Source organism: Trachurus trachurus (genome assembly GCF_905171665.1).
Source record: "Trachurus trachurus genome assembly, chromosome: 17".
NCBI lineage: Eukaryota > Metazoa > Chordata > Actinopteri > Carangiformes > Carangidae > Trachurus > Trachurus trachurus.
Window position 1 is genome coordinate 32301195 of NC_139900.1, and position 26756 is coordinate 32327950.

General features: G+C 40.7%; 4 protein-coding genes across 5 annotated transcripts; 1 reads left to right on the forward strand and 3 right to left on the reverse strand.

Moving 5' to 3' along the window:
* Positions 1–7752: 7752 nt before the first annotated feature.
* snap47 (synaptosome associated protein 47) lies at positions 7753–15196 on the reverse strand. Of its 2 annotated transcripts, none has more exons than XM_083992106.1 (5): positions 15121–15196; positions 14271–14792; positions 13241–13752; positions 12806–12930; positions 7753–10008 (listed from the first exon to the last, which is right to left on the reverse strand). In XM_083992106.1, exons 2-5 carry the CDS (start codon positions 14765–14767, stop codon positions 9862–9864), a joined length of 1281 nt encoding a protein of 426 aa, XP_083848232.1. In that variant the 5' UTR covers positions 14768–14792; positions 15121–15196; the 3' UTR covers positions 7753–9861. The 2 variants fall into 2 exon arrangements, with proteins under 2 accessions (XP_083848232.1, XP_083848233.1); XM_083992107.1 differs by having other exon boundaries at positions 14927–15148.
* A 37-nt stretch (positions 15197–15233) lies between these two features.
* On the forward strand, positions 15234–17707 carry jmjd4 (jumonji domain containing 4). The gene is made up of 6 exons (XM_083990999.1): positions 15234–15913; positions 16009–16174; positions 16271–16396; positions 16485–16752; positions 16937–17083; positions 17174–17707. Exons 1-6 carry the CDS (start codon positions 15661–15663, stop codon positions 17507–17509), a joined length of 1296 nt encoding a protein of 431 aa, XP_083847125.1. The 5' UTR covers positions 15234–15660; the 3' UTR covers positions 17510–17707.
* A 79-nt stretch (positions 17708–17786) lies between these two features.
* Positions 17787–20203, reverse strand: iba57 (iron-sulfur cluster assembly factor IBA57). Its single transcript, XM_083991047.1, has 3 exons — positions 19731–20203; positions 18563–18912; positions 17787–18429 (listed from the first exon to the last, which is right to left on the reverse strand). Exons 1-3 carry the CDS (start codon positions 20084–20086, stop codon positions 18038–18040), a joined length of 1098 nt encoding a protein of 365 aa, XP_083847173.1. The 5' UTR covers positions 20087–20203; the 3' UTR covers positions 17787–18037.
* A 4841-nt stretch (positions 20204–25044) lies between these two features.
* gjc2 (gap junction protein gamma 2) lies at positions 25045–26301 on the reverse strand (the record flags this gene model as incomplete). Its single annotated transcript, XM_083990923.1, has 1 exon — positions 25045–26301. The coding sequence occupies one exon, from the start codon at positions 26299–26301 to the stop codon at positions 25045–25047; it is 1257 nt and encodes a 418-aa protein (XP_083847049.1).
* Positions 26302–26756: the final 455 nt, after the last annotated feature.

Consider the following 26756-nt stretch of genomic DNA (forward strand, 5'->3'; position numbering starts at 1 on the left):
ATTTAAATTCATTGCACGCTTACTAGTGAAGCTCAAAGAGAGACCAAGACATTGTTACCTTTATGTGATGACTGCAGAGTGGTGTCTGAAGAGCCTTCCTGTGTAACAACCAACATGGCGGCAGCTCCGTGTCTGTGAAGGAGGCCTGGACCAGGGCCTGGACCGTCACCGCAGCTCCTCCATGTGGCCTGTGAAGTCAGCAGGACCGCATCCGAAGAGTCACCACCTCATCAAGGCAACACCTCCACAGTTTCCCTCAGTGGCAGAAAAGCCTCCTCGGCTGCCGGGGAAACTCAACCTGTGAAGATCCTCCCATCCGTGCAGGTGAGGAAACGACCAAGACGTCAACAGTGCGGCGTGCTTCACGTGAAAAAAAAACTTTAAAAAAAAAAAATGTAATTTAAAAAACTCGCAAACTCGCAATTAACAGTCCAATACTCTCACACTTACAGCACGTTGTCTACTAAACACGCAATACCTAACACGCAACAGTCTGACAACCTGCAGGTGTTGAAATCTGCTCCACGCCATTTTTCCCGCTTCCTCCTTCTTCACTGCCCCACTCCTCTCAGCGCCGCATGATCACATCACAGGTCAACAGGAAACAACTCTTTCAGGTCATTCATTCGCGAAAGTAAACCCTTTTTTTTTTTTTTTTTTTTTTTTACTTTTTATGAATTGAATTAACCACAAATATAGACCTTGGAAAAGTACATTTTAAACCGAAAATATGTCATTTTCTTCTTCTTCTTTTTTTAGCTCTGAAAAGTAGGCATATGCTATTTATATTTTTAACAAGAAAATGTGAATTTCAACTTGCACAGTATTTATATTTTTTTTTATGTAACTTAGCTTAGGCTAACTGTATTTATGCCACACTCTCACCCACCCAAACCCATATTTGAATGGATACAAAAACCCTATAAATAAGAAAGTTAGCTTCTTCGGATATTTTGGGTGTAATTTGCATTGAGCACTCCATTGTACTTGATATGACACAATACAGGATGGGATTAAATGGGCTCTATGCACAGCTCTACTAATTTAAGGCAGCTCCTTTATTTCCTGTCTTACATTATTGGACAAATTGATTAATCCTGGTGTGTCTGAGTAGTCACAATGGTCAGACACACCTGGATTAATCAGTTTGTCCAATAATGTATGACAGGAAATAAAGGAGCTGTCTGTGCATAGAGCCCATTCTGTGACACACCACCAATAGCCAATCTGTTACAATGATATAGCTACAGCTTAAATATATGGTATCAAAATCTTATATAATGCCAGTATCTCCTATACGGTTAAATGGTTTGTAAATTATTGTGATGAATCACAAATCATAGTACACTATGACGTCCAAGCTTGAAACCTCACAGCCAGCCACTGTGTAACTGTATTATTCCAGACAATCTCAAACGTCAGATCCAGTCTGGAATTGTTTTGGGGATAAAGTTGGGCTCCTTTTCAAAGAACGCAAATATTCAATGTTTCTGACTCTAAAAACATTGGTCTACCACAGGTGCAAGTTTTCCATACCAATTAGCAAGTGCTCCACCCACAAATTTTCCATCAAAATACATAAAAAATGCACATTAAAATCGGAGTGATTGTCTTTGATATTCAATGCTTTAATTGAAACCAGGCAGTAGAATTACAGAGCTCTGTTTTGACGGCTCCATGGTTTCCATCAGTAGAAGGGGATTCCTGAGTGATATCCTGAGGAACACTAGATTTCCTTTTAGAGGAAAACCAAACAGGCTAACACGTCATTGTTTTTGCATTGGCTTCATGGTCAATCGGCATTATGGCTTTTTCTGTACCTGTAACACACACTGGGTCAAAGGTTCACACTCCCTCTGTCTGCCTCTCGCACATTTCGCGCATAAGTTCAGTAACCACCTCACATATGGCAGGGCTGGGTAAACATCTGGTAATCTTTGTTTCAGCTTCTCAATAGCTCACCAGGCTATGGTCTCGCTCTGTGTACTCAATCTTCTCCAATTACATAGTTGCTGGCTGCTCCCCTGAGGTTACGTGGACAAACCATTTGGGATTGCGGAAGGAGTTTCCACAAAATAGGTGTTGTCCAAAAATTCCTTGCAGTTATGGAAATAAACCCACAAAAAGAGAAAAGTGATATAGAGACTGAGAAGAGTTGAGAATGAGCTTATGGTCATGCCTTTGGGTACATTTAACCAAAACTTTTTTTTTTCATCTCTGAATGCTGCAATCAAATGAAAGAATTGAAGTGGCAGAATCTTTCAACATACAAATATTTTCATAGTCTATTTGTTTTTGCACTAAAGAAGATGTGTGTGGAATTCTGGGCCAAGGGAATGACAGAAGTTTCACTTTTTAAGCCCAGTCTTAGGCCAAAGATGGTTACAATTAATATTTCCCTTTGAGGTGGTATTGACTTTAAAAGTCACAGTCCATGGTATTTGGCTAGTGACTTCCTTTTGGAAGTTCTTGAAAGAACGCGTCACAATAATTTGATGGTCCACACCCTCATTACTGACCCAATCTGTTGTCCTGGCATGGGATCACCTACTTTGTCAAACATGCTCTCGGCTTTGTTGATGCAAAACTATAACCAATGATGTCCATTCATTGAATTACATTCATAAACTGGTGCATCTGGACAATGACTTCACAGGTCCCACTGTCAAGGCTGTTCTTACCATGCTGGCAGGGAGCCATACGAGGCTGCCGGCCCAGGCTCCTTTTCACAAGTTCCACCCAGACGCTGCGTGCGCCGTCATCCTGCTGAAATGTAAACCCCAGATTCAGCTGTGTTTGTTATGGTTGTGCCGGCCCTCGGTGAACACACAACGCTGTCACAACGTAGCTATAACAGCGGGGCAATATTTCAACAACAATCTATTTGGTCAGCTGCAATTACATCACTAGGTGGTCAAACACATAAGTTTGCTGGAATGATAATTAGGATTATTTCACGGGCACTCTTAGCAAGGGTCCTAGACGCTGTTCTTATTTCATGACACACCTTGACATTTAATACAGAAGTTTAAGTCAAGTGCTTTTAAGTATGTTTTCACAGTGTCTGAACTTGACCCCACTGGACTGTGTTCACAGGAGCACCATTACTGTTTGTGCTGGGGATGCTCTATTTAACAGCAGGGGCTGCTGTACCCCGTTGTCTCTTTTAATCATCTAGCTGCAGTATAAACAATAGTTTAGACTGAACACTAGTGTTGCCCTTGAGATCACTGGCCTGCTGCACTAATGGCTATGTACTTTCCAGAGAAAATGAGTAACCAAGAAAGTCTATATTTATCCTGAAATGACCCCAATGTCAACCCCACGAGGTGAGCTGGGAGGGGGGGGGGCACATCCTTAACTTAAATCAAACCGCCAGCCCTGCAGGCTGCACGCAAGTGCAACAACCTTTGTGTGATTAATTTTTTCCTGTCCTCTTGTCAGCTCATGTGACCCAAAGTCACTATAACATTGCAGATTCCAAGACAATTTAATGTTGAAATAAATCTATAGTCTGTCTGTGAATAGCTGGGGGTCTATGCAGTGTGGCATCAGTCGGGTGGGTAATTTATTGTGGGAGCTAAGTGTTTCCATTTGCAGTAAGAGCCACTAAAAACAGACCCGCTGAAAGTTTCTGGGGGGCCTGCTTGTAAAAGAAGTGATGCGGTGTGAGCTGGCTCAGGGCCTGACAACCTGTTTGGGGAGCAGTATAGATGGGGTTTTAATGAATACATAATCCAGTCATCACAAAAAGGACTCCTCACACTTGCCAAAATTGCAGCCTTTGGACTGCTGTGTTCCCATTCACTTTATGCAGAAAAGTGGCATGCATTTTTAGAAGAGGTTTCCCAAAGAAAATAAACAAGATCTGCAAAGAAATTTCTGTTGTTGGTTACCGTTACTGGGCTTCTTTGTTCATTCTCATATGCAAAGATTAACGTGCCGGGGGCAACCATATAATTTTGACAGCTAGACCAAATATATGACCTGGCTACAGCAAACAGGAGAACAGGATATTCTCCATACACAGTACACAACACTGTATCCGACCTACCTGACCCCACACAAGGTAATTACGACAACACTGTCTGCACTTGAAGTGCTCAGGTTATAATGCAGTGATTTTCTTTTACAGTTAATGAAATGAAACTGACCATCAGCAACTTAATGCTGCCCTCTACTGAATCCAATGAGCACACATTAACAACAATTTTGTTAAAACATATTTTATGGGATAATTTACCACCTCATGGCCAATTAGATGACACAGTTCAACCCTGCTTTGGTGGGTATAGGTGAGTGGCCATTTCTACAGGAGGACACCAGATGTAGGAGGAATTACTTTTATTAACATAAAGGAATAAGTTATGACAAACACTCTTTACAAGATATTATCAGGATTATGCCTAACTATTGCTTTCTCACCATTCAGTAAGTTAGTAAGTACAGTAATACGACATTAATATGCTAGAGAGGCAAGCACTTCAGCAGAGTTCAGGTGGGTTGTAATGTGGGATTTCACCTGGAGTTGATTTGAGACTGATACTACTGTATAAAACCAGAGCCAAGTTTGGTTTGGCTGCTTAGCTGTTAACTCTGTCGCACAGGAATGAGAAAAGTTTGTGAAACAAAAGCCAGAAAACCAAAGTGCGCCTCAAAGACCAAGGAAAACATAACAATAAGTGCAATAGCACATGATATCATCATGCAGCTCAGCATCTGGGAAAGTACCATATTAACATCCATGCAGAGCACATTTCTGGTCTGACACAACCGAAGAAAGCTCAGAAAACAATGTATGTAAAAAGAATGTTTATCCACAATGTAATTTAGGAAAGCTTTACAAATTCACAAGGAAACATCTGCAGTGTGATGTGTATTTTTCACTACAGCGAATGAGAAAAAGTTACTGTGTTGATAGCCAGAGACAAGGAGATGATGTTGATGTCGAGTGTCATATCACTTTCTGTTGGAGACTACATATACACCCCCTGGTTGGACTCAAGCACCTTCCTTCCAGGAACGTTTTCTCCCAGTTCTAACATTAACCAACAGGCCTTATTTCCTGAAACCAGAAACTCCCTCAGCAAAAGGAAACCCAGCAACACCTGCACTAGTAAGAGGCCGGCCAGGACGTGAGTAAAAAATCAGGCCATTAGACTCAGACAATATTAGAATAGAAGTGAAATTTTCTAAAATACTTTGTTTCTTCTCATCAGCAATTACTCATGGAGCAGCAATTAATCAAAAATACCCCCCAAAATTTGAAAGACAAGTGCTGAATTATCAACACGGAACAAATAACAGATGTAAAATGGAGCAAAATGCTTTCATTTTACAAATATGTTTCAAAGAGACGCTGAAAAACAGCCTTATTTGTATTGCAATCACATGGCTCTGTATTTTGGAACACAGTGCAACCCACATGTGCCCTCATACCCACAGTCTTGGGCTGCTTTCCCCAGCAATAGTTGATTGATTGGCCATCAATGGAGACACGCTCCTCGAATGAGAGCGCTCACCACAGAACTATCGAGTAAACAGACTTGGAAGTCAAGGCCAGCAAAATCCCTTGTGTCTCCATACCATCCGTTAGGAAGGCAAAGCCGGATCTCATGTATCTGTGGTCAGACGAGACCGCCACCACTTCCTCGTATTGCAAGGCTGCTTCAAAACCACGCCAGTGTGCGCTCTATTTCCCTAACCTTTTTTTAAGGGTTGGAATTCACATAACCATGTGGTGTGCTTCTGGAGTTTGGGACGTCAAAAAATCTCACTGTTTATCACTCAAATCGACAAAAATAAACAGTCCAGAGTGAAAACATTTTCAACCGTGCCTGAGGAAGTCTTCATAATGTCATAATTAGACATTCCTTTTGTGCTATCATGTGCTTGTGCTTTCAGTCTCACATCTTTCATGGTGGCCTGTGTTTAATAGAAGTGATAAGTTCATGCTAACAGGGACCAGGCTGTTGAATGAAACTGTCAGTCTTCTTTCAAACCCTGTTTATGTAAAGCGTCTTCCTGATTCATAATTCAGTGCTCAACCACTTGCCAAATCAAATGTAGTCCACTGTTGACATGGAAGAGTCCCTCTCTTGGTGGAAGCAGTCCACAGGGGTGGCCAGCTGATGCCAACAGCCCTGGTGCCAACAGGATGTTTTGACAGCAGAGTATACAAAGTGAGACACTTCCACACAACAGCATGCACAGCAGCTGAAAAGCTAATTAACATCCGTTTCTAATTTGCACATGTTTTGATATTCTCTGTTGCATTTTGTCACATGGGAGTCGGCTGTGAGGGGCGTTGCCTGTTGACTTTTTGTGAAGGAATAAAGCCTGGTTAGAATTCAGGAGGCTCATTTCACTCTGGATTCTTCCACACAACTAAACCTAATTTGCTTTCCAGTTAATAAATTATTCTGTTTCTTTGGCTTTAATGGTCATTTTATGCCAGGATACTATACTCAAGTGTTCTGCTGATTCCAGTCAACTGGCTGTTCAAAAACCTTCAACTTGCCTTTAAAAATATTTCCAAGGCACTCATCTCGAACTGGTGTTAAAAGGTGATAAAAACCCATATTATTGGGGTTCTCAAGCACAAGAAATTCTCAGCTAATGAGATCCATACACTCCCTGTACATTCTGGATTATGTATATATGCCTGATGACAATTTATCATCCAAAACACAATAGTTGGCAACAGTTAAGAAACTGAGGGTGAAAGCAGCTCATATTTTACAATGTCTTGTGGAACAAAAGTAGCCTACTAGATTATTGTTGTTGTTTTTTATTTCCTAATTATGGAAGCACTTTAGATGGATGCTGGTAACGATTTACTCATACTCAGGCCCTCTAACTCGTACAAAGGTCTCCATCTCAGAAACTCTGTTGAAATTGGCCACAAAAACACAAGAAGCACAACTGAATTAAGTTTCCCTGTGTACAAGAAAAACACCATGAAGCTAAGTATTAGCCAGTAGTTAGCATTGCCATAATATGCTCTATGGCCACACTGGCAGCAATCCAGCTAGCCCTTGCAATTTGCTAATAACGTTCAAGTTAGCTAAAAGTGGCCAATGTAGCTGGTCAATGATGAAAACAAACATGAGCAGCTTGTAGGGTTCTCACCTCAGTTCAGCCAGACCAGTCTTGGCTCTATGGTTGGACTGGGAAAGAGATTTAGCCTTGGACTTATCCACTGGGGCCGCACAAGTTGCACAAACAACATTGACCGAGCCATTAAGTATCAGGTAAAGACACTGATGGAGCCAGTAAACACTTTAAACATTTTAAGAATGTTTTGATGACCCACTGGCCGAGATTTGACCCAGGAGTCCCCATTGTTCCTCTGATACCTTGAAAATGTGGAGGAAACTTAAACTCCTTCAAAAGAAGGTTTATATGAATTACCTATGGAGAATGATGGTTGTATACTGAATATTTAAAAGATAGGCTACTGCTGTAAATGTCATTGCACTTGATTCGCTTTGAGCCACAATTTAGAGTTCAATATTTTCTCATTTTAGCTCTGTTTTGCACTGAAATATCTCTTTGTAGTTGTTTTTTGTTAATCATTCACTGTGTTAATGGGCTAGTCTAATGGTGCTGTGCAGGTAGTGTACAAACAGCTGCTGCTAACAGCACTGGGTCAACCAAAACAAGGAGCTGAAAGACAGTAAAACTCACCATAGCAGCGATGGTGTGTGAAACAACGCCTTTATAATACATGAATAATACTGATCCTAAGTATGACAAGTTCCGACTTCATTTTATTGCAAATTAAATGCTCTTACAGACTTAATTGTGATGACTTCCTTGCTGATAGAAAGTAATCAATTCCAAATACTTACAGTGCTATTATGTAAGAGGGATGCAGGTAAACCTTTCCCTTATAGCTAGAGCTAATCTTTTAGTTGTGTTGAGTGTCAAACTGGCATCTTCAGCAAAAAGAAGCATCTACACAGAACTAATACCGTCTTGTAAAACATAGTACACACATTCAAGTTAAACTAACCGCTAACTACAAGTTCACAGTGATAACACACCACCAAATTACAGAATTACAATACATGTCAGTTTTCTTTTTACAGATAATATAGACTTAGCATGTCATATAGAGTAGACGTGGGGAGTATTTTGTGTATAATATTTAAAAACAGAGAGGGAGTGTTTTCTGTTCTGTTTCCAAGAAGGTGGTTGCACATTTACAATCTTCTGCTATTTATCGATTAAGATGGGACATTGATGCAGTTGTAGGCAGCAAAATAGAGACATGCAACATTAAGCCACAGGGAAACCGTGAACAGAGAGGATGAGTGGCACCTAGGACCTGAGAAGGACAATATCTGGACAGTAGTGATTATAAAAAGGAAGGAAACATTACTGGAACACACACAGACATTACTCGGACGATATTTGCTAATCAGATCTGTTGCCAATCACTTTCATTAAATTTAAATCTTTTTGTTTTATAATTAAACCTTTTTCTCTGGCATCTGTCTTATAAATAACACCTATGGAAACAACATGCAATTTGTTTTTGCTGAAAGAAAAGAAAAAGGTTATTCCTTTTTTTGGCTTTTTGATATCAGTTTTGGCCTTCACTGTCGTCATTACCATCCCCAACTAGGACAGGGAGGGTATTAATTGTTGTCCATTTTCTTTGATGCACAGACTCATGGGCTTTTTTTTTTTTTTTTTTTACCTGATAGCTTCACTGGGATGATATAACATGCACTGAGGATTATAATATTGTCCCAGATTCCAGGCGACCAAACCAAAAGACTCTACCTTTTAAAGACATGGCTAATTTATCTCAGGCACATATTTGAAATCTTCCAAAACAATGACATAAAAATTAATAATAAATTAAAATAACATATAACAAATTTGTATTTGCACTGAACAGATATACATGTGAGCCCACAAAGCCCATGAATAACTTACTTTCTCTAAAATAAACACCCACATCTCTTATTTAAAGTCATAATAACTGGTGTGCAAATTTCAGGGATTTTGGTGACTATCTTTAGTGTTCAGTGAACATTGCTGCACTTCCAGAGATCACTCGCACTGTAACCCACATAACTGTTCCAACAAATGCAAATTTGAAAAATATTATGAACTATTTTAGAGCAGTGGTTCTCAACTGGTGGGTCGCGGACCCGTTCTGGATGGGTCGCGGACAGCTGGTCAAAAAAGTTAAATATTTGATGCACATCTGATGTTGGACATGTCTTTTATTTTGAAAAATAACTTATATTGAAAGGCACGCGTCACATGAACACATGCAGTTGTAATGGTCCTCCTCAGTTTCTTATTATTTGCTCTGAATGCAAAGATATCAGTTTCTTATTAATGTGGCCTGAATGCAGTGAATCTTGTTTTGTTTTGTGGGTCTTTATTTTGTGCAATTTGATATTTATTCACTTTTGTGAATATGCTCTGAATGCAGAGATGCATTAGAAGTCAAATATATCGTTTTGTTGGTCTCCATTTTGTGCAGTTTGATATGTTTTTATTCACTTCTGTACATGCAGTTGTCATGGTCCTCCTCAGTCATGTGCTCTGAAATGCACTTTGCTCAATAAAGAGCAAAATGAGTTTTTAAAGGCTTTAAAAAAAAATTCTTGGTTTGAATTCTATAAATGTGGGTCGCGACTTAATGACCATGGGAAAATGTGGGTCCCAGAGTGAGACTAGTTGAGAACCCCTGTTTTAGAGGATGTATGTTTAAGTCCCTACTGCAGTTTTGCAGTATTATCTAACTGTACCAATCCCACAAGGACAGTGAGGAAGCTTACAGGGCTTTTCTCCACAGGGATACGGTGACCACGTGCATCAGCTGGAGCAGCAGAGCTACAGCAGTTTTTTCATACGGCAGGTGTGCTTCTCTATGTGCATGGTGGCCCTGTCCGTGGAGCTGGTCAGCACGTCCAGAGCGTCATCCTGTCGTTCCAGTTCCGTCTCTGCCTCCAGGGCAAGGTTCTTCAGCTGCATCAGCATCTGCACAGAGATACACACAACCAAATAAGTACACGCTTGTGATGACCCACACACTTGTTTGTTTATGTAATTACACACCAGCCCCCAGTGCACATGAAAAACTACGGAGCAAGACACAAATAAAAGAAGACTGAATTTTAAAACCTACACAAATTTGGTGAGCAGTCGCAGGGTGGAACATGTGGACCATATGTAGGGAGGCGTAAAGACGGGGTCAGGGAGTTAGAAAAGTGAGTGTGTTAGTGACACATAGAGGTAGATGAGAGTGAGGTTTTCTCTTTTTTTTGTTTTTCTTCTCTTCTCTTCACACTGCTACTCATGTGGATATAATAATATTTCACATTATGTAGTATATGAAACTTGAGAGTATATCCAGAGGTGAGTCTTGGCTTGTCTCCTGGGATCACTGATATCATACAATACCGTTTGTTTTCTGCTTTCACCGGGTTAAAGGAATTCTGCAACTACATCTCTGTGGTCCAACAACTGTGTATGTTATGGTTGATGGAACAACTTAAATATGCTGTGATTTGCCAAGCAAAACCTAATAAACACTCACTCCAAACCCCACCACCATGGTTTCTAAACTAATATTATGTTATGCTACATATGCTCACACACACACACACACACACACACACACACACACACACACACACACACACACACACACACACACACACACACACACACACACACACACACACACTTGCACACCCACTGACATTATGTCAGTTTTCACTGGCCGTTATATGCGGACATTGCAACTGAGCACAGAAACAGGTCCAGACAGCAGTTTAAAAAACAGATAGTATGTCAATACACACTGAGGAACAACTGTATTCACTCACGCAGGTCTATGACTTTACAATTTCAGCTGGGAGAACATAACTGAATCACACCTTGCAGTTAACATTCACAAGAGTTTTGGTGTGTCATAGAAAAACAGAGAAAATGAATATTTTTAGCTGCTGCTTATACACTGGCTAGAGGACTTAAGTCATGCAGAAACCCCCAAAATTAAACATTTAGGCTACAGCTATTAGAAAAATATATGAGCTAAAATTCCTAGTGTCGGGGGTGTTAGTGGGGTAATTTCAGGACTGCACTCATGGACATAAAGTACACCATATCCAAAAAATGCTTTATCACCCTTATGAGTGAACCAGTTTGTCCTGTTAACAAGTTGGAATTTCCAACCTCAAACAATAACAATTGCATAAAAATGCTTGAACAAAAGGGGAATATTTGCTAAAGCACTCAGCGCAGGACATTAAACTCTGTGGAAGTTGCCCCATTGTAGACTCTAATCTCAACATGAATTACATTACTGTAAGAGTAGGGTGTGTACAGAAGCATAGTATTAACTAACAATTGTGCAGTCTTTGAAGTCTGAGCCATTGTCAGCATTATCAACAATATCAGTTATAAACACAATAGACAAGCCAAGCTCTAACAGAGGCAGAGTATTGTTACTGCTATGATAAATTTGTTTGAAAAATGATAGTACAGGCCAAAAACAACAGTAAACCAGTGTGCATTGCTATTACGTACGAATATTAACTACACATTAGGTTATGAATATAATAGTGCCTGATTTGAGATATGTTTCATGCAGTTCGTGGACAAAATAATGTAGCATGAAGCAGAACTTTTAGTAATCAAACCATGATTGACAACACTGAAACAGAGCTGGGTTCACAGCCCGGTAGTTCTCAAGCCCAATAGTCTGTCTTCAACTATTCCTCCTCTGTATTGAGGAATTCTGCAGTTTCTTTAATCAATGATCCTGTGATGTGGGAACAACTGCATCATGTTGTTTTGATGTCTCACATATTAAACTGGTGACTGCATCACTGATAAGATGGCTGGGTCAATATTTCAGCCCGCATTGGTGTCCATGTACATGTCAATACATATGGCAATAATCAACAAGAAATGGTATTAGAGGAATGTCAACGATAGGTATAAGGTTGCTTTACAACAATTCTAGTGTTACATGTCCATTGCATAGAATTGATGAGTTTATTTTTTAATGTCCTGCTCAGCACATCATAATACACGAATTCGAGGAAGCTTTACAAGCAATGTGTTTTTGTGTACAATTATGTAAAAAACTATTGTTAGTGTTGTGACATTTTTCAGTTTGTCTGCCTATAAGCCCAGTTTGGACCAGGCTTACAGCAAAGCTTGCAGCGACTGTTTATAATCTTGGCAACAGGTATCAAAACAATAGCTAATGCAGTCATTCATTTACCTAAATAAATGTTGTGGCATATAAATACAATATAAAAAAGCTAAAGTAGCCTGCTGAAAATTTTACATTGAACATCTTATTCTAAGGAACCTGCAATAGTGTGTCTCACAGGCACAAAAAAATTGTCTGAATCATAGGTCTGAATTTGCGTCACCGTGTAAGTCTTGCCACCGCAGACCATATCTGTAACAGTTCTCAGAGTTGCGAGGTTCTGAATGGAAAGACGTTGTACAGTCTGACCAAATGACTGACCATGTTTCTTTTCCTCTCTTAAAACCAGGATGGACTTTGGTTTGTGGTCTCACCAAATAACATTTTAAACACACAGGATAAAAAATAAAAATCATTATGATGAATTGTGGCTTGGAATGGAACTATCAAAATACATGTTACTATAACAGCTGCCAAGGCAATCTGCTGCCCATACACACAGACATGACATTTGTTTTACCTACCTTGTATATATAAATATGAAAAATATAAATGCAATAGTGCAAGTTATACAGTCATACAGGCAACGGGAGTCCAACTGGACCTCACCTGCTTAAGTTCCTGGGCCTCAGCCTGACTGACAGATGGTTGGAGGACATGCACCTGCAACTGGGACAGCTCTCCTGCTGGGACCTCCAGTGGGAGCTCTGTTTCTTGGCATGCCTGCGACAAACCTGACTCCATGGGTGGAGATGTTGAAAAAGTGCAGAGTGCAAATGTTGTTTATGAGGAAACCAGACAGTAAACTCCACAGCACAGCAACTGAGGCAATCAGGGTGAAGTGACTCATCAAAATATGTTTATGTCAAGATGAGACACCAATAACCATGTCCAACTGTCATGTGGATGAAGTGTTTTCACATGTGGCTGCCCAGTTAAAAATATACAGAGGTGGAAACATAGAGCTCTGCTGCCCCTCAGTGGTCAAATGTATTCTAGGCATGGAAACAACAGTGAAATAAAAAGATGTGTCCTGTTCCTTACCTTCGCTCCATGTTGTCCCCGCTGAGTCACATGGGGATGAAAGCGGAGTCGCCTTGAAAGCAGTGTATTCGGCTGCGAACTCCACTTTCTTCTTGTACTGCATCTCTAACACTGACAATGCCTCCGGCATCTTGGCAGACAGAAGCCTGTAGCATATATCTGGCTTCCCAATAAACCGCTGTCTAACAGTGATCTCATAAGGACTCTGCACCCTGATTTCGTCTACTTCATTCCTTTCAAAGCGGTGAAGCAGTTGGCAATTTGTGTCTCGCACCTCCATGGACGACACCAGCACCAACAAGCATCCTGGTTTCAAATCTGAATCTCCACCTTTGGACACTACGGCTGGGATGCTTGTGATAACCTTATTTCTACCAGAGCCACTGCTAGCTGAGGCAGCAGCAGCGGCGGCTGCAGCTCTTGCAGCATCCTCAGCCTTGGCGTCTTGTTGGATTTTCCAAGGGAGTTTACCAAAAGGCCACCAGGACGGAGACTCCAGCTCTGACAGAAGTCTGCAACAAAGTAGATACAGAGCATGAGGATTTGTGGCTGTTTGTCATTCGTAACTTAGGTTGTTTATAATTGTAGCTTAGTAATAACATGTAGTACAGGGCTCCAGACTGCCCCTAAATGGCGGCATTTTGCCCCTCAAATTTAAGACAGTGCAAGTAAATTTTTCATCTACTTGCGCATGTACAACCAGTAATATTACGTTTTCTACTGTTGTTGTTTGTTTTTTTAACATTGGTGAAATGTGGAAGGGATGACTCAAAGCATTGGGAATTCGTCATTAAAGGTGGCAGGCCAATGTGTATGAGGATCATAAATGATAAGGAAATATGAATATCTGATTTGCAAGTTGATTTACGGTGTGCAACCCTTAATTTTCTGTTTGCACTCCTAAAATCTTAAGGGGCCACTGTGCTCCTAGTAAAAAAGTTAGTCTGGAGCCCTGAGTACACAGAGATAAGGACTTTTGAATAAAACAAGACCTAAATATCATCAGGGTAGGAAATATATAGATAATTACTTATCAGCAACTCCCAAGTCAGAGTCAATCTTCTCCAGTCCCTGCATCATGTTATCAAACTGCTCTCCTTGGTGGCTGAGGACTCTGCCTGTGTCCTCCAGTCTTCTCTGGGCCCCGGCCACCAGGTTGATCAGCTCCCGGCCTTTGGAGGGCTGAGACTCGGCCCCACGGGGCTCTGAACCAGGGGACAGGAGGCGTTCTCTCCAGAAATGTTCCATCACATTATAAACCACCACCCTGTTGGGCTTAAGAGAGCCAAACCAGTGTTTCACGTTGCCCTCTTCAAGCACCGTGAGAGTGCTAAAGATGAAACTGGAGGACTCCATCTTGATCTCCATGATACGGGAGAGGCGGAAACTGGCAAGACTCTCTTTGCTTTGGTTAGAGACGAAGCGCACCGTGGTCCTGGTGACGGACAGGGTGCCATTTTCCCACCGCTTCTCACTGTTGATGTAATAGGAGCCGGGCCAGCTGTGGATAGGAACGTCCCGGCTCATTTTGGAAGGAGGTGCTTCAAATCACCTGGAAGAGGGACAAACAAGGTTCAGTATGACAACCGTATCATACACACAGCAAACACTAAATCAGTTTTAATCCTCGATTACATCATAAGGACACAGTACTGACGGACCAGTCTGCCTTAATGGTGAACACACTTTCTTCAGAGAGAGTATAATAAGGGATTCAGGCAGAAGATGAGCTCATCTGAGGCGTTTACACTGGCAGCTTCAGTTTTCTATCCAGCTGACCGCATTACAAGTGCGTCATTATAATGTCATAAACCCTTTTAGCGTTTGTTGCTTCCTCTTGGTGGATTATAGCCATCCCAAAACACATTAGTCGACATTACCTTGCTGGGCTGAGCATTACGTTACCCCCACAGTCTTCTCACTGAGGACGGCGATGTTTATTGCGGAAGTGACGTCACACACGAGCACGACCGTGTTTACTGTCCGACTGGAAAATGCTGTCGTAGCTGTCAGAAAAAAAGGTTACTGGGGGGGGGCAAGGCTTCGGGAAAACATGTCGTTAGCGACAAGGGCGGTTTCTGAATCAGCTAAAAAAAAAAATCATACAGTGTTAGCGTTAAAGAAACTACAACGTTAATGTAGGTAATTGTAACAAACCGATAAATAACAACGGTGTTAAATGTGCGTCGTTCGTGAGCCGTAACGTGCACTTCTTTAAGATGGAGTCATGTGCAGCGACTTGTTGTGAAAATAGAACAAATAATGCGTTTTAGCATAATAGGTTTTCTAACCTAACCAGGTCGAAACCAGGGAAGCTGAAAAGACGCTGCTGGCTTCTTCTGCTGAGCGGTTCTTGCTGTCTCTAAACGGGGACAGCTAAGCTTTGCTAAGTGGCTAGCCGAGCTCAATTGTTTACCACCATGGACAGGGAGGCGTACCGTAACTGCTGCAGCCTGGTCAAAATACCGAGACAGTCCTACGAGCAGTTTTGGTCGTCACATTTTGTAGATTACATCGACAGAGAGCTGAGCTACTCCAAGTTTTTCAAGAAATATCTGCTGCCCAATCACCCATGCATGTTTTCAAGACGGTTCACAGAGGAGTGGAAATGTAGGAAACAGTGGGTGACCGAGGAGGGAAAGCCTAATTTCCAGAAACTGCTGCAAGAGTTTGGTAAATAAGCTTATTACTAATGCATTCATGTGTTATTCTGCTGCTGTTGCAATGACTGGTGTAATGAAATATAATGTATTTGCTCTCTGTCACAGATGAGACTCCTGTCCCTGTTGCAAACTGCAATGCAAAGGAGTACAATGCAAACCCTAAACAAGTGATGCCTTTCAAAGAATTTATACACTACTGGAAGGAATATATCCAGAATGGCCACTCATCACCTAAAGGATGTCTCTATCTGAAAGACTGGCACATGGCAAGGTGCAAAAAAAAAGAGGCAGATTTTTAAGTTAGATTTTTGCCTTTGTGAGTAATTATGTGCAATATATGTAACAAATCTCTGTTGTTATTCTACAGGGACTTTCCAGAACACAATGTTTACACCACACCTGTCTTCTTCTCTTCTGACTGGCTTAATGAATACTGGGATACACTTGAAGTGGATGACTACCGGTTTGTCTACATGGGACCTAAAGGGTCATGGTATGAAACTTTGAACATATGCTGGCAAAACCCAGATCACATTGCACTTTTTGTTTTCAGGTAATCACACTTACTTTCTCATCACCAGGACTCCGTTCCACGCCGATGTTTTCCGCTCCTACAGTTGGTCAGCAAATATCTGTGGTAGGAAGAAATGGCTGCTATATCCCCCCGGTCAGGAGGAGTTTTTGCGTGACACTCACGGCAACCTGCCTTATGATGTGACATCATCTGAACTTCAAGACAAAGGCCTTTTTCCCCACTCCGAAGAAGCCTGTCAGCCTCTTGAGATTATTCAAGAGGCGGGTGAAATGATTTTCGTGCCAAGTGGCTGGCACCATCAAGTTTATAATCTGGTAAAATATCTGATTAGTAGAGCTAGGGCACAAATATCCATTCCAAATGGTATATTACATATTGTGATTTCTTTTTTGTATGACGATACGGACATTCTCACTGTCCTTTAATACAAATGTATAAAAACTTGACTTTTATCATTGTCGGCAGTTTATGATGATGACTTTAATGTTTTTGCTATAGGAGGACACCATCTCAATTAATCACAACTGGCTGAATGGCTGTAACATTGACATCATGTGGCAGTTCCTTCAGAATGAGCTTTCCTCTGTTCAAAAAGAGATAGACGAGTGGAGAAATACAATGGATTCCTGGCATCAGCACTGCCAGGTACTTTGCAGTTAAGATTGACACCGCTGCCCCAATGATACACAATATAAAAATAACTGTGAGATAACTAGTGTGTATGTTATTTTTCAGGTCATAATGAAGGCCTGTTCCGGTATTGATTATGGCGAATTTGCCTCGTTCCTGAAAATCATTGCAGACAACCGAATGGCTTTCCTGAATGCTTGCTCCTCCGGGGATTCCTCAGATTATCCACGGCATCTCTCAGAGATCCTCACCACACTTGGACCATACCACGCTGCCTTTGACCTACAGAGAGTGGCTCACATAATTGAATGCTTACTCTGCAATGAAGACTTTAAGCGGCTCGATCATTCAACACTGACCCTGCAGCCAGAAACCATGTTACAGCAAATTCGGGACACCATACAATCCACAAGAGGGCAGCATCTCCTTTATCAGGAGTAGGACGTTCAGTGGTGTCTTAATGTCAGAAATATCTGGATGTAGCTTGAATGACAAGTGCCAGTTCGTACTGTGTGAAAATGCCAATGGTAGAGGTGTTATTGCACCTTTGGTTTGAGATTAATTGTTATCTCAAATGTTGCTTGTGAATGTTTGGAATTGGTTTTGCACTGAAAGATAAAATATATCAAATAAATTAAAAACAATACACACTTGATTGAGTTTTTGTTTTGCTTTTTTGCATATTTATTTAACAATCACAAATACCACAGTTGGCATATCTTGATTTAAGTGCTGCAATAGCTTTGTTAAATAGCATAAATCTGTGGAAAATAATACTTTACAATTTGGGAAACATCACTCTAAAATAGGTTTTACTGCAAAAAATACACTTGTGAGTTAGTGAGTTAGCACACAGCTGATAAGCAATGACAGTGTAACATACTGTACTTGAGGGGTGTCTATGAGACGTCTGTCAAATGTGATGTATGTCACATTTTAGGGAGTTATAAGACATCTTATAAGACGTCTTCAGTTTGTTTTCACATCTTCAGGCCACCAGTCTGGCACAGAGGGCTCAAGTGTCACTGCTGTGTCGTCAGACGATTTGAGCGTCAACTCCTCTTTGGCATGAGCCATGCGGATTAGGCTCAGACCCAGGTCTCCCACTCCTGCTCGGTGCTTCCCAGCTGGCTTGCCCGCCTGCGTCTGCACTGTGACTTCTTCCTTGAGGTCTTGGACCGGCGACGATAGGCGTACTGGCATCAAGCGCTTCCGTATCACCCCAGTGTGATGAGTTCTGGCTGTGAGCTCCTGGCCAATGTAACAGCCTTTACTAAAGCTGATGCCCTGCATGTAAACTAGATTTGACTCGAGTGGTAGTGCCACTCCAGGAGGAAGGTCCTTCACTCCCTCAGGGAGTCCTACACAACAATGACAGCAGAGGGAACAAACAAAACTTGTCAAAAAAAAATGAATAGCTCAAATTCATATAAATCCATACATCTCTTGCAATTTATCTTCTAATACAAGTCATATGTTCCTAATTGGTCTTACCTATTTTATAGCGATGTCTGTGGTACTCCTCTGTGTCACCTTTCTGACATGATGCAATGATATCCTGGGGGTTAATTTGGCTGTCCAACACCAATCTCCAGCCCATTTCCTGAGTTCGAGGATCAGCCTCCCACACCAGAGCTTTTTCTTGGGAGGACAGCTCAGGTTTACTAACCTCTTGACCTGGGGTTTTTTGCTGGGGGAGCACGGCCCATACAGACAGATCTGGACAGGCATCAACGTTGACCTTTCTGCGAAGCTTGTACACCTTCAAGTGTCTCAAGATTGAGTCCTTAACTGTAGTATCACACTCCAGGAAAACGCCTTGTCCTGCATCAGCTTCTTTCAGACTACAAGAAAATAAAGCAAGTTGAGTTCCTCATTTTTACAAATATTATTTAAGTTGGTAAAGTGACCTGGGAAATTACCCTTCCTAGTTGAAATTAACTGCACACTAGCATTTATTTTGCAGCTGCTATAACCTAGCCTACTACTGGCAACAACAAAAAAACATGCTGTACAATTGTGGGTGTGTATTCAAACACAAAATTGCTAACTTGTCCACCAATTGTTCATTTTACATAATTTTTTAAATGCCTGAATTCCAATGTTTTATACTTTATGTAACACCATGCATCCATGATAGGCATTACATTATAAGCTGTATAAGGACTTTGACGTATGAAAGCTATTGTTGTTGTTCTTGTCAAATGAGTCCCTGGAAATGTCTCAATATTTAATTATTTGTTTTGCAAGGGTGGCCACAAGATACAGCTGGGGTAGCAGCACAGAGAAAATAGGCATAATGCAATAGCTCATTGACAGCATCTTAAAATGAGTGAGAGTAACGGGTCATTTTAAAAAGTTTAGTTGTCAAATAAAGTTATGAATTAACAACTGAAATAGTTCAGTAAGTGTAAGAGTATTTGCAACATTAGCTGACAAAGCGAAAATCTTTTTTTTTTTCCTCCATGAGAATGACCTAAAAGCGGACTGTGCTGTACTCTGACTCAGGTGAAAGTAAGTGACTTGTACAGGGAGGGGTCTGCACACTGGCCATGATAACTATCACTGGGCAACCGGTGCAAACAACTGCGTTATAAAGATAAACGAGTAGCCACACACACCCTTCTTTGTGCATTAAAGCTATAAAGACTTGTGCTGGTACCTGTACAACATAATGTCATATAGAGTTCTTCCTTGTACATTGAGCATGTGTGAGTACATGGCTCTGAGTCCTGGCTCGTGCAGCAGCTCCATGTCGTTGGTTATAATCCCCTGGAGAAACGGGCTCGTGTCCTGGCCCCGGATTTTGAGCAGGGTCCGGTGAGAAAGGTGATAGCACACAAACTGTCCAGGGACATTTCCGGTGTCCTGACTGTACTTCTTGACACAGGTCCCCGTCGTCGGAGCTGAAACACGGGATAAAAACGTTACGCACGAAAACCGACCAGTGAATTTACCGGCGTAAGCCTCGAGACAGCCGGAAGTGAGCGCTCTGCGGGCGAAGCACAAAACCCCCATGTTGTACACTGTCTAATGAGAGTGTTTGATGTTGAAATGAAGTGGTTATCCCGCTTGATAACACCAGTGGACGGCTACATAACACAGGTCAACACTGGCGAGAGCGGCTGCGAGGGCGCCATTTTGAAATCCCACAATGCATTTCTCGATAATATTACAGCACATGTGCGTCTGTGCGATGCTGGTGGTGGTGCTGCCGCCTGTGGTGAAGGTAGGGCATACTACTACAGTATGTTTTTCAGTGATAAAAGCAGGAAAAATGAAAAAACAAACAAACAAACAAACAAAAAAAACATAACATCACTTCTATACTGACCAATGTTAAGACATTTTTCAAATCCTTTAATCAAGTAAGAATACTGTAAAAGCACTCCACTGCATGTTAAAGTCATAGGCTTTCAATATTAAAAGTAGGTAGGAAGTAGCCTGACAAGCCAGACTGAGCAAATATTTTTGCTGCCGCTAGGGGGCGTCTAGATTTCTAGGCTAGGTAGGAAGCCTACTCAGGGCAAAAAAATCTCAGACTGTTAGGCCTACTATTTTACATTCAGTCGGCATATTAGGTAGCTACAAATTGTTAAAGTACAGCAGCTCCAGAATAATAATCTCAGAGGCTGCAGGTTTCTGCTTAATTGTACCAGCAAACTACTGCAGTGAAGTTAGTTTTAAGTTGGATATTTGACAGACATTCGCTCCTTCTCAATACATAAAAAATTCATATAAAATATTACATTTGTTTAAATGCAATAAAAACAGGTGTGTGTCATAGAGGAGACTTAGCTCTACCATCCTGTGTTGATTTTGAGCCAACAGGTCACATGACCTGAGAGTTATTGAGCTATAATGCTCATATTTACAGTATAAAATACATTAAAAATTCATAGAAAATATAAGATGTGTTCAAATACAATAAAAACAGGTGTGTATCATAGAGGAGGCTTAGCTCTACCATCCTGTGTTGATTTTGAGCCAACAGGTCACATGACCTAGGAGTTATTGAGCTATAATGCTCATATTTACAGTATAAAATACATTAAAAATTCATATAAAATATTAAATGTGTTTAAATACAATAAAAACAGGTGTGTCTCATAGAGGAGGCTTATCTCTACCATCCTGTGTTGATTTTGAGTCAACAGGTCACATGACCTGAGAGTTATTGAGCTATAATGCTCATATTTACAGTATAAAATATATTAAAAATTCATATAAAATATAAGATGTGTTCAAATACAATAAAAACAGGTGTGTGTCATAGAGGAGGCTTAGCTCTACCATCCTGTGTTGATTCTGAGTCAACAGGTCACATGACCTGAGAGTTATTGAGCTATAATGCTCATATTTACAGTATAAAATACATTAAAAATTCATAGAAAATATAAGATGTGTTCAAATACAATAAGAACAGGTGTGTGTCATAGAGGAGGCTTAGCTCTACCATCCTGTGTTGATTTTGAGCCAACAGGTCACATGACCTGAGAGTTATTGAGCTATAATGCTCATATTTACTGTATAAAATATATAAAAAATTCATATAAAATAGTAAATGTATTTAAATGCAATAAAAACAGGTGTGTCTCATAGAGGAGGCTTAGCTCTACCATCCTGTGTTGATTTTAAGCCAACAGGTCACATGACCGGAGAGTTATTGAGCTATAATGCTCATATTTACAGTATAAAACACATTAAAAATTCATAGAAAATATAAGATGTGTTCAAATACAATAAAAACAGGTGTGTATCATAGAGGAGGCTTAGCTCTACCATCCTGTGTTGATTTTGAGCCAACAGGTCACATTAATTTTTTATATATTTTATACAGTAGGCTAAATATGGGTGTTAGAGCTCAATAACTCCCAGGTCATGTGACCTGTTGGCTCAAAATCAACACAGGACAGAATATATAAGTCTCCTCTATGACACACACCTGTTTTAATAGCATTTAAACACAAATACAATTTTATATGATTTTTTAATATATTTTATACAGTAAATATGAGCATTAGAGCTCAATAACTCTCAGGTCATGTGACCTGTTGGCTCAAAATCAACACAGGATGGTAGAGCTAAGCCTCCTCTATGACACACACCTGTTTTTATTGTATTTGAACACATCTTATATTTTCTATGAATTTTTAATGTATTTTATACAGTAAATATGAGCATTAGAGCTCAATAACTCTCAGGTCATGTGACCTGTTGGCTCAAAATCAACACAGGATGGTAGAGCTAAGCCTCCTCTATGAGACACACCTGTTTTTATTGCATTTGAACACATCTTATATTTTATATGGATTTTTAATGTATTGAGAAGCGAGTGAGTGAGCGAATGTCTGTCAAATATCCAACTTCAAACTAACTTCACTGCAGTCAGCAAACTTCATAAGCAGCACCATTCATAAATGCTTTAAACAGTAGGCTAAGTTATGGATTCATTAATGAATTGGCACAGTAAGTGTTTTCGTTGGTTAATGAATTAAACACATTTTAAGTGTCTAAATGATAAATCATTTGCCAAGCCAATGATAACGACAACTTTAGTGTTCATGGGTGGACGTTATGATCTTATCTGGCACTTAATCTGTTCAGAAGACTCATTTAAGCTATCTGTAGGTTATTGTTACAGTAAGTCAGGTAATGTGTTTCTTAGTTTGTAAAAGGCCAGACACATTCAGTCATACCGTATATGAATTTATGACTATGACTATGATTTTAAAAAGCAGCCTACCTGGTGTGTGTTATGTAGGCCTATGTGCAAGAAAAAAAAGATATGCTAGGGAGGAAAGAATCAGTCAGACCTCTTATTTCCCAGTCGGTGTGCATGAAAGTCCCTTCCCAGATTATTGTATACCCTTACAAGTTTCTGCACTGATAATTGGATTCAGCACTGATCAGTAAATAACTAGTTTCTGTTAATCATAATAGCAAAATGTTGAGTAAGCATTTCATGATGTATTAAAATTTGCTACACACCATGTACTAGCCTACTCACAAAAAGTATTAACAGTAACAGAAACAGTACAAAAGATAAGCACACACTGTACCCACTGAACAACATGTGTAACAAATTAAAAGGTAAAGTATTTAAAATGCCCTGTAGCTTACGCAACTGACGGAAAATACAAAGTGCTACACATGATTATCATACAGACTTTTGTATACATATTCTTAAACTGCCCTTACAATGCTTGACGTGAAAACTGGAAACCATAGTGATGATTTTGTGACAATCTTTTAGCACTGTGTGAAGTGGTGATTGGATTTGATGTTGAATACAATGACCTAATGCAGGTTGGTTTTCTATGTTCTTTCTGGGCACCAGTCCACACCTGGTGCTAATTATCCAAAAAATAATAGATTGTAGTCCATGTTTTGACGCCTGAACCCCAAGCCACCCACCCTAATGAAAGCACATTTTATTTTTTTTATTACTTCTAGCTGATTCTGGAAAAGTTGCATTTTCCCATTTTTATGACATTTTCCCATATTCAAGACAATAAAATGCTGTGTGATTTCTTAGCTTGTAAAAATGATATGTTCCTGCCATGTTACAGTAAATGCTGTTCTTCTCATTACAGCTTTACTGCCCCGTACACTTTCTGAAGTAACTGACATGTTTTATCTCAAACATGAAATAAACTTTCAGTTTCATTTGGTTTGTATAAATGCCTTATTTACAATTCCTCATGATGATATATGCAACAATATCTTTGTCTTCCAGTATGTGAATGTTTTTTTGTTTTTTGTCCACATAGTGATGGACGTTTCATGCAAGCATTTAACTTTACTCTCAAATAAAAGCTTTTGATCTTGCTGTTTTCAAAATATACCATTTTCATTCACATGACGAGTTACAACAAGAGACAAGAGCTACAGGAAATCACACTTTTGAAATAAGTTTATTTCTTCATGAACAAAATACTAGAACAGTCTTTAAAGTTCGAGGCACTTTGAAGTATGACAACAGTAAAGGCAGGATTACATGTTAATCTTAAACCAGTTTTAGAACATACTGCTTCAAAGACAGAGAAACTAAAATGCTCGACAACATGCCAAAACATAGCATAGATGTAACTAATTGAATAGCAAAGGACGGGATTTCTACTGTAGCCTAAGTGTTTACTGTATGTTCCCAGTTGAAAAGCATGCATCATCTGCTTCAGATTGCAGAAAATCAGTATTTACTTAAGAAAATAATCAGATTTTCTATTCACTTACCCCTTTCCCTTTATGTGCTGTGACACTGCAAGGCTTTGGAAAACACAGATAAAAGCTTTGCACGCAAAGACCATCACACTGAACAGATGTTTACCAAAAGCTTACAGTGACACAGCCCTGTTTCATCACCTTCATCAAACTACTTTACCTTTAATCTGCTGCCAGCAACAACCATCCATGCCACATCCAAAAATACGTCCCCAAATAATAAACATGCATGTTTCCAACAACAATCACCAGAAATGACTCATTGTGTATTTGTACAAAGTTTTGTACTGCATTTTCAAATTTGGATTTAGAGTACAATCACAAAATCTCAAAGTAAAATTTCCTCAAATGAATCCAGTTCAGCAGCAGTCAAGGGTAGATCAGATAAACACCTCAAAGCACTCTGTGTATACTTTGACGTTTCAGCTGGAATTAGAGATGTCTATCTAAGTAAGCATATGTTAACCATGTCTGAAAGGTATGGCAAGCACAAAATGACACACAGTAACAAAGGAGATTCATGATACTGGATTTGATCATTTCTTCGTGTGTGGTTTGTTTGTTTTTTACTCTCAAAAACTACGCCTACGTTTTACTGCACTCCTTCAGTCAGTGTGATTGAAATTCTCAGTTATTGTTATTGTCCAAGGTCGCATGTCATACTCTCACACATCCTCCAGCTGTGCCACAGTGACGTTCTGGAGTCTTTAATGTTTTTTTTTCACTGTTAATGTACTAAATTAGATTCATTTCTAGATCCAAACAGAGGTCTTTCCATTTTTTACAATGGTTGCAGTCTTCTCTGTGGCTGATTTAGGCCTGGCTCCTTGTTTCTCCTGGACTGTATTGACTCGGTTTTGCTCAGCCATAGTGCCCCCAGATACAGGACTACTGGTTCTGGAGGTCTGCTGGTTGGTCTTGGTCTGACATGTTTGAAAGGCCATATCGAGCTGCTCCTGGGCAACCCGTAGGTGACGGTGCAGGCTTGCCAGATCAGAGGGGATGTTCTCATCCGGGCTGGTGCACTGCTGCTCTTGGGCCACGTTCGCCATGTTCTGCTCGTGGGTGATGAGGCTGTTGGGGATCCTGCTTGGTTTTTCTGTCTTCATCACTAGGTTGTATCCTGGAGGAGAGGCTGTGATGTTGCGAGAGAAGGGGTAGCCGTAGGACGTCCGCCGGCGTCGGCTCCTCTTCATCCGAAGTGTATCCCGAAAAGTGCCAATTCCCAAGTGGAGCATCTCACACACGTTTAGCACCAGACAAAGACAGCTTACCACATACATGATGAGCAGGAAGATTGTTTTCTCTGTGGGCCTGGAGATGAAACAGTCCACACTGTGTGGACAGGGAAGCCTGCTGCACACATACGAGGGATTAACTCGAAAACCATAGAGGAGGTATTGTCCTGCAAGGAAAGCAATTTCAAAAATAGCTCGTGACATGAGCTGAAGGACATAGATTCTCATCAGTCCTTCTTGCATAATTCTTCTGCGGCCATCATGTTTTGGCGGGTCTTTGCTGTTGCTGCTTATTTGCTCAGGCTTGGCCTCCTGCACCTCGAGCGCATCCTCATAGATCATGGGCTCTGCATCATCATCTTCATCCTCCTCCAAAATCTCCTCCAGATGGTGGCTCTCTCTCCACCTGGTGTGTGGAGGATGTTTCTTGCGGAACCTTTGGTGTTTTCTGCGCTCCTCCTCTGAAGTCCGGGCTATCTTGTGAATAGCGTACCCCATATACATAATGGAGGGAGTCGAGATCATGATGATCTGGAAGACCCAGAAACGGACGTGTGAGAGGGGAGCAAAAGCATCGTAGCATACGTTGTCACAGCCCGGCTGTTTGGTGTTGCAGATGAACTTGGTCTGCTCGTCCGAGTAGATGGACTCTCCTCCAACTGCTGTGAGTACAATGCGGAAGATGATGAGCACAGTCAGCCACACTTTCCCCACAAACGTGGAGTGATTGTGGATCTCTTCCAGGAGACGAGTAAGAAAGCTCCAGCTCATGTTGCTCTTGCAAGCTTTTCAACTAGAATCTGTAAAGTAAGAAAATAATAATTGATTAAGACCAGTGTGCATGGGGACATTCAAAAAGCCATGAGTTTTTGTCAGACTGTGATTTTGTACTGTGCTGTTCACTTGTCTAACGAAAGCAAGCTCAGCATCAGACTGCAACCAATCATTATTTCCATTATGACTAATGTTCTCAGTTATGTTATGTTATCAGTTCACATAGCCTAATTCATTCCATACCAGTGATGTTGCTAGGTAGCTACGCGTCCTGCGTCTCTGACGCATTAAAATCTGAAAGGACGCAGTAAACTCACTATCCATGAGTCCCTGGGACGCACCTCATTTTCCCATGAAAAATGATACATTGTTAACAACAACTCGTGTTTGAAATCATGGGAACTAGTAGGGTTGTCACCAGGACCAACACTTACTGTAGGTACCAAGTACCG